Raw genomic sequence first — 8,657 nt, forward strand, 5'->3', positions numbered from 1 at the left:
ACCATGATTTGCAGATTTTTTTATTCACATCTCTTGCTATTAATAGATTGTGGAACTATGAAAAATAGGGAATAATGTTCCCAACACACCCACCTCACAGTTCCTACACAGACTCTGAGGCACCATGCAGGTCTGACACCAGAGGAGGCTGGTGGGAGGAGCTATAGGAGGATGGGCTCATTGTAATGGCTGGAATGGAATCAATGGAACGTATCAAACACAAACACATGAAACCACATGTTTGACTGAGTTCCATTTATTCCATTCCAGACATCACAATGAGCCTGTCCTGCTATAGCTCCTCCCACCAGACTCCACTGCCTGACAACCATTCTATTGTCTTGAGGACTTTACAACCATTTGGTCTGATCAAAGAGCAGGACACCCTTTCAAATAGATACATCCTGACTAAACTAATCAAAGACTAACACACACACACCACAGTAATCAGATCATGGTGACTCCACAGTAATAACATTTATAACTCATAAGTCACCAGGTGTGATTTACCTTTTGACAGATGAAACCCTACATCAACTACTGATGACTCTTATGGGAGGAAGTGAGCATCTCACATATTAAGATATAATACAAGGATGCTTCCTTTGTGTTGCACTTAGTCAATTGAAAATATGCTTAAAGTTTTGAAAAAACAGCCTTATCGATTATCTGTTTTGAGTTTTGTATTAAGAGTTGTGAGATTTTACCACATACTTGTGAAAATAGTACAAAAGTGATTATAAAATCTATAATACATGGATACTTCCATAAATGTACATATTTTGTGTTATGCAATTATGTTATTGAAACAGAATACGTCTAATGAGAGAATAAATAAGTCAAGTCCAACCATTACCTCTCTCCTCTTTCACATCCCTCTATCATCACTCCATGGGTGTGTCCCAATAATCTCTCCTTCCTCCTGAAGTGTATCATTCCTTCACTACTCCTCTCAAATGTAAAAGCATTGGATTGGTGTTGGCATGGGGTAGAGGGAGTTTACATATACCAGTCATTTCCTTTTAAATCCATGAAGGGAAGTGGACAAGTTCAAACTTAGAAAGGAGATAATAGTTCCACACCCCATGTGTCCTGATAACTACAGGAATGAAACCATATTGAGGTTGTCTGCTTTCTATACGGTTTGAGGGGAGAGAGAGAGAGAGAGAGAGACACAGAGAGAGAGAGGCAGAGAGAGAGAGAGAGAGAGAGGGAGAGAGAGAGAGTGAGAGAGAGAGAGAGAGAGAGAGAGAGAGAGAGAGAGAGAGAGAGAGAGAGAGAGAGAGAGAGAGAGAGAGAGAGAGAGAGAGAGAGAGAGAGGACATCAGGTAAAGTTCTGGAGATGAGGGAATATGTGTGCAGAAAGAAACCCTCCAGTATGGTTAACCACAGTTAGGCCCAGTATGGACTATCAATACAAGTGACCATTTAGAATGTGACCCAGTTCAATGGGTCTTAACAGAACTGGGGGATGTCAGCCATGAAGTTGTCTAAACACAACTGGAATATAATTTGTTTCTGATTCATTGTTAATGGATTTTCAATTAGGAACACAGGGGGAAAACCTACACAACAACACACATAACAAACAACCAATAAAAACAAAGGGGGAGGAAACAATTAAAGTCATTACCATATTGTCATTTTCTAATGACAGGGAGAAAACATGTAAAATCTAGAAGACTACTTTAGATCTGGTCAGAAGAAGCCTAGTGCACTATGCAGGGAACAGGGAGAGATTTGGGACAGAAACAGTAACTCCTGGATGGAAATCTTCATTCTAATGACAGTGAGCAAATCTCCAATCTCCACCCTATTCCCTATGTAGTGCACTACTTTAGATCTGGTCAGAAGTAGCCTAGTGCACTACGTAGGGAACAGGGTGTCATTTGGGCCAGAGCCAGTAACTCCCCTGGGTATGAATTATCTCTCTATCTTATCTGTCTTCTATATTATGTTCTCCTCTCCTCCTCTCTTCTCTCCTCTATTCACTCTATTCTATCATCCACACCACATGCCAGCTTCAACACAATCCATTTACAAGTTAAAGACACACCTTGGAATAAATAGCAAAGGAAAACTACTACTAGATGTATTTTTTATTTCCCATCACCATAAATCATATTTAATAACTGAACAGTAGCAGACCTAACTTCATCTGTTCCTGACTCTGGGTAGTGGATTAAAAAGACCATCAATCTCCAATGATATTAAAGTACAATTCTGAGCATTACTGATATACTGAGTGGCAAGTCAAGATATGTGCTGTTTTTATTGTTGGGTTAATAACACCACCTGCTGGACAGGTTTAATGTTGCTTGACAGAGCAGTATGGGAGAATAACAGATGCCAAATTTAGGGCCGGTTTCCCGGACATCTCCATTAAACATGCTTTTTAGTCTAGGACTAGGCTTCATCTGTGTCCGGGAAACCGGCCCATATAGTTCAATTAGCAAGTAAGTAACACTACATGTTACATGATACTGAGGAAAATGACATTGAGACAGAGAACCAATTGAGAAAACATTTCAATGGTTCTGAATGACAACCAACATACATTAACAGCATACATCATGATTAATGTGAATACATAAGATTAAAACATTGCACTTAAAAAAATATGAATGCATTGAATTGTAATTCATAACATCTTCTGAAGATCAAATCAATCAAATCATTGTACATAAAAACAGAGCAGAATGAATCATCACATCTGGGGACCATCACCACCAGCATGACTAGTATCTATGTGGAACCTACTACAGTTTAACCAGCTCAGCAGTACCAGAGAGACAAAACCCAGGATAGAGGGGCTGAGTGAATGTGGTCTGGACTCTGTGGAGGAGGGTCATTGTGTCAGAGACACTGTAGAAGGACAGAGTACCTGCCTTGTGATCCAGGTACACTCCTACTCTGGAGGACTGATGGCCTGATACTTTAGTCCCAACATCATTGTGTATGAACCTATAACAACCACTAGAACACACTAAACACCAGGACTTGTCATTGTATCCAAATGCACCATCTGTCTCTGTTCTGCTGATGTCTTTATATGAGACTGCTGTAACAAAACCCTCCCCACTCCACTCCACCTCCCAGTAACAGCGTCCAGACAGACCCTCTCTACACAGAACCTGACAATGGTTTGTGAATCTGTCTGGATGAACAGGATTTGGTTGGACTTGGCATATATAGGTCACCTTTCTGTTCCCTTCAGATAGAGAGAGGCGTTTGTGTGCTGTGTTTGGGTCCAGTGTGACCTGACAGGAATCTGGGAGAAGAGCAGAGCAGAGACCAATGAGGGGAGTTAAAACAATAAATTAAGTCAGATACTGTATCTACCCTGTCTTTGATTAGAGCACAGCAGAGATCAAATCAGAGAAATATGAGGAGTCAGATAGATACCCAGTCTTTGATTAGATCTACTATTGCTATATATTTCTAGAGGGATTGTTAGGAGTGTCAGTAAAAAGAGACTGTTAGTTACTTCATAATAAAGAGACTCACATTGTGAGAACTGTTCTCTGGTCTTGGGCTCTGGAGGCAGTACAACATCCACTATATTCACTACAGACACACAAACACATTCACAGAGAGGGGGAATGTTATCATCACACCATATTCCACATGTATATGACTAATAGGGAACTTTCAATGGTCTAAAGTTGATGTTCTTATTATTTTCAACACACCTGTAGTGGAGATCTTGGTCCATTCTCCTTTAAGGATGTCTTCTAGTTTCTCTCTCAGTTCAGACACAGTCTTACTCACATCTCCAAAGTACTGAAGAGGACGGACAACGATGCTGGGTAAGTCTGAAGATACACTGGTACTGGAGAGAGACTGATAACGAGAGAGAGAGAGAGACTGATAACGAGAGAGAGAGAGAGAGAGAGAGAGAGAGAGAGAGAGAGAGAGAGAGAGAGAGAGAGAGGAGATACAGAACCAAATGATTGAGAGTTTCAATTTTCATATCACATTTAAGAAGGCAGTTTAGTTACCTGGATGAAATGGATGTGATCCTCTGTGTGTGAAGCTCAGTGCTTCTCTTCCTCAGCTCAGCTATCTCCTGCTCCAGTTGCTCCAGGAGTCCTTCAGCTTGACTCACTTGAATCTGCTCTACTCTCCTCCCTCCTGGTACCACCACCACTTGACCCTGCTCTACTCTCCTCCCTCCTGGTACCACCACCACTTGACCATGCTCTACTCTCCTCCTTCCTGGTACCACCACCACTTGACCCTGCTATACTCTCCTCCCTCCTGGTACCACCACCACTTGACCATGCTTTACTCTCCTCCTTCCTGGTACCACCACCACTTGACCCTGCTCTACTCTCCTCCCTCCTGGTACCACCACCACTTGACCCTGCTCTACTCTCCTCCTTCCTGGTACCACCACCACTTGACCCTACTCTACTCTCCTCCTTCCTGATACCACCACCACTTGACCCTGCTCCACTCTCCTCCCTCCTGGTACCACCACCACTTGACCCTGCTCCACTCTCCTCCCTCCTGGTACCACCACCACTTGACCCTGCTCTACTCTCCTCCCTCCTGGTACCACCACCACTTGACCCTGCTCTACTCTCCTCCTTCCTGGTACCACCACCACTTGACCCTGCTCTACTCTCCTCCTTCCTGGTACCACCACCACTTGACCCTGCTCTACTCTCCTCCCTCCTGGTACCACCACCACTTGACCCTGCTCTACACTCCTCCCTCCTGGTACCACCACCACTTGACCCTGCTCTACTCTCCTCCTTCCTGGTACCACCACCACTTGACCCTGCTATACTCTCCTCCCTCCTGGTACCACCACCACTTGACCCTGCTCTACTCTCCTCTCTCCTGGTACCACCACCACTTGACCCTGCTCTACTCTCCTCCTTCCTGGTACCACCACCACTTGACCCTGCTCCACTCTCCTCCCTCCTGGTACCACCACCACTTGACCCTGCTCTAATCTCCTCCCTCCTGGTACCACCACCACTTGACCCTGCTCTACTCTCCTCCTTCCTGGTACCACCACCACTTGACCCTACTCTACTCTCCTCCTTCCTGGTACCACCACCACTTGACCCTGCTCTACTCTCCTCCTTCCTGGTACCACCACCACTTGACCCTGCTCTACTCTCCTCCCTCCTGGTACCACCACCACTTGACCCTGCTCTACTCTCCTCCCTCCTGGTACCACCACCACTTGACCCTGCTCTACTCTCCTCCTTCCTGGTAGGTTATTATTGTAGGTAATTATTGTAGGTAAGGATTTTTATTCGGCGGAGCCCAGGCGAAGCACGAGGCTAGCTTACCCACTACCTGGACCAACAAAGCTAGCTAGCTAGAGGGTAGCTACCGGTAACTTTTAGCAACTGTGGTTAGCTGTTTCCAATGTTATTTCATGCTTGAGAGTACCTGTGATTGAGCCAGCTAGCTGCTACCATTCAGCTGTTTTTCTAACCTCATCCGAGGCATTAACGTTAGGTGGTTGGTAGCTGCTGTACTTAATTACAGCTACTGATAACAGTCTGCTGTAGCTTACAACAATTCTAATTTCTAAAGTGGAAGTTGGGAGAGTTTTATTCGGGTGGTTCAGTGAAACAATTATAGTTTCTGAGGTGGAAGTTGGGAGAGTTATATATTTATTTATTTTTTTGGTGAGGGAGGCCTGCTCTCTCCTTTCCCTGATGTTCAGTTCATTTCATCCCGATCTCCTCTGCATTATTGTAGCCATCTGTTGCAGCCTGTCAACTATGCCTCTGCCTATCCCTGTTCTCTCCTCTCCGCACAGGCTACACAAACGCCCCACACCGCGTGGCTGCTGCCTCTCTAACCTGGTGGTCCCTGCACGCACCCCACACCTGGAGTTCCAGGTCTCAGGCAGCCTCTGGAACTGCCGTTCTGCTGCCAACAAAGCTGACTTCATCCCAGCCTATGCTAATCTCCAGTCCCTCGACTTCCTGGCGCTGACGGAAACATGGATTACCACTGAAAACACTGCTACTCCTACTGCTCTCTCCTCATCTGACCATGTGTTCTCGCATACCCCGAGAGCATCTGGTCAGAGGGGTGGTGGCACAGGAATCCTCATCTCTCCCAAGTGGACATTCTCAATTTTTCCCCTAACCCATCTGTCTATCTCCTCATTTGAATTCCATGCTGTCACAGTCACTAGCCCATTTAAGCTTAATATCCTTGTCATCTATCGCCCTCCAGGTTCCCTTGGAGAGTTCATCAATGAGCTTGACGCCTTGATAAGTTCCTTTCCTGAGGATGGCTCACCCCTCACAGTTTTGGGGGATTTCAACCTCCCTATGTCCACATTTGACTAATTTCTCTCTGCCTCCTTCTTTCCACTTCTCTCCTCTTTTGACCTCACCCTCTCACCGTCCCCCCCTACTCACAAGGCAGGCAATACGCTTGACCTCATCTTTACTAGATGCTGCTCTTCTACTAATCTCACTGCAACTCCCCTCCATGTCTCCGACCACTACTTTGTTTCCTTTTCTCTCTCGCTCTCCTCCCACACTACTCACTCTGCCCCTACACAGATGGTAATGCGCCGCCGCAACCTTCGCTCTCTCTCTCCCACTACTCTCTCCTCTTCCATCCTATCATCTCTTCCCTCTGCTCAATCCTTCTCCCTCCAATCTCCTGATTCTGCCTCCTCAACCCTCCTCTCCTCCCTTTCTGCATCCTTTGACTCTCTGTGTCCCCTATCCTCCCGGCCGGCTCGGTCCTCCCCTCCAGCTCCGTGGCTTGATGACTCATTGCGAGCTCACAGAACAGAGCTCCGGGCAGCGGAGCGGAAATGGAAGAAAACTAAACTCCCTGCCGACCTGGCATCTTTTCACTCCCTCCTCTCTACATTTTCTTCATCTGTTTCTGCTGCTAAGGCCACTTTCTACCACTCTAAATTCCAAGCATCTGCCTCTAACCCTAGGAAGCTCTTTGCCACATTTTCCTCCCTCCTGAATCCTCCCCCCCCCCCGCCCCCCCCTCCTCTCTCTCTGTGGATGACTTCGTCAACCACTTTGAAAAGAAGGTTGACGACATTCGATCCTCGTTTGTTAAGTCTAATGACACTGCTGGTCCTTCTCACACTGCCCTACCCTATGCTTTGACTTCTTTCTCCCCTCTCTCTCCAGATAAAATCCTGCGACTTGTGACTGCAGGCCGCCCAACAACCTGCCCGCTTGACCCCATCCCCTCCTCTCTTCTCCAGACCATCTCCGGTGACCTTCTCCCCTACCTCACCTCGCTGATCAACTCATCCTTGACCGCTGGCCATGTCCCTTCCGTCTTCAAGAGAGCGAGAGTTGCTCCCCTTCTCAAGAAACCAACACTCGATCCCACTGATGTCAACAACTACAGACCAGTATCCCTTCTTTCTTTTCTTTCCAAAACTATTGAGCGTGCCGTCTTTAGCCAACTCTCTTGCTATCTCTCTCAGAATGACCTTCTTGATCCAAACCAGTCAGGTTTCAGGACTGGTCATTCAACTGAGACTGCTCTTCTCTGTGTCACGGAGGCTCTCCGCACTGCTAAAGCTAACTCTCTCTCCTCTGCTCTTGTCCTTCTAGACCTGTCTGCTGCCTTTGATACTGTGAACCATCAGATCCTCCTCTCCACCCTCTCCGAGCTGGGCATCTCCGGCGCGGCTCACTCCTGGATTGCGTCCTACCTGACCGGTCGCTCCTACCAAGTGGCGTGGCGAGAAGCTGTCTCCGCACCACGTGCTCTCACCACTGGTGTCCCCCAGGGCTCAGTCCTAGGCCCTCTCCTTTTCTCCCTATACACCAAGTCACTTGGCTCTGTCATATCCTCACATGGCCTCTCCTATCATTGCTACGCTGACGATACACAACTAATCTTCTCCTTTCCCCCTTCTGATAACCAGGTGGCGAATCGCATCTCTGCATGTCTGGCAGACATATCAGTATGGATGACGGATCACCACCTCAAGCTGAACCCTGGCAAGACGGATCTGCTCTTCCTCCCGGGGAAGGACTGCCCGTTCCATGATCTCGCCATCACGGTTGACAACTCCGCTGTGTCCTCCTCCCAGAGTGCGAAGAGCCTAGGCGTGACCCTGGACAACACCATGTTGTTCTCCGCCAACATCAAGGCGGTGACCCGCTCCTGCAGGTTCATGCTCTACAACATTCGGAGAGTACGACCCTGCCTTACACAGGAAGCGGCACAGGTCCTAATCCAGGCACTTGTCATCTCCCGTCTGGACTACTGCAACTCGCTGTTGGCTGGCCTCCCTGCCTGTGCCATTAAACCCCTACAACTCATCCTGAATGCCGCAGCCCGTCTGGTGTTCAACCTTCCCAAGTTCTCTCACGTCACCCCCCTCCTCCGCACACTCCACTGGCTTCCAGTTGAAGCTCGCATCCTATGGAGCAGTGAGGGGAACGGCACCTCTGTACCTTCGGGCTCTGATCAGTCCCTACACCCAAACGAGGGCATTGCGTTCATCCACCTCTGGCCTGCTAGCTCCCCTTCCTCTGCGGAAGCATAGTTCCCGCTCAGCCCAGTCAAAACTGTTCGCTGCTCTGGCACCCCAATGGTGGAACAAGCTCCCTCACGACGCCAGGACAGCGGAGTCACTCACCACCTTCCGGAGGCATTTGAAACCCCACCTCTTTAAGGAA

General features: G+C 47.5%; 1 protein-coding gene across 1 annotated transcript; it reads right to left on the reverse strand.

The window, feature by feature from the left end:
- Window positions 1-2,759: 2,759 nt before the first annotated feature.
- Window positions 2,760-3,266, reverse strand: LOC311113832 (stonustoxin subunit beta-like; the record flags this gene model as incomplete). The annotated part of the gene is made up of 1 exon (XM_084189127.1): window positions 2,760-3,266. A coding segment is annotated over one exon (507 nt), but the record flags the coding sequence as incomplete, so codon positions are not given.
- Window positions 3,267-8,657: the final 5,391 nt, after the last annotated feature.

Source organism: Coregonus lavaretus (assembly GCF_964263955.1).
Source record: "Coregonus lavaretus genome assembly, contig: HAP1_SCAFFOLD_502, whole genome shotgun sequence".
NCBI classification, from domain to species: domain Eukaryota; kingdom Metazoa; phylum Chordata; class Actinopteri; order Salmoniformes; family Salmonidae; genus Coregonus; species Coregonus lavaretus.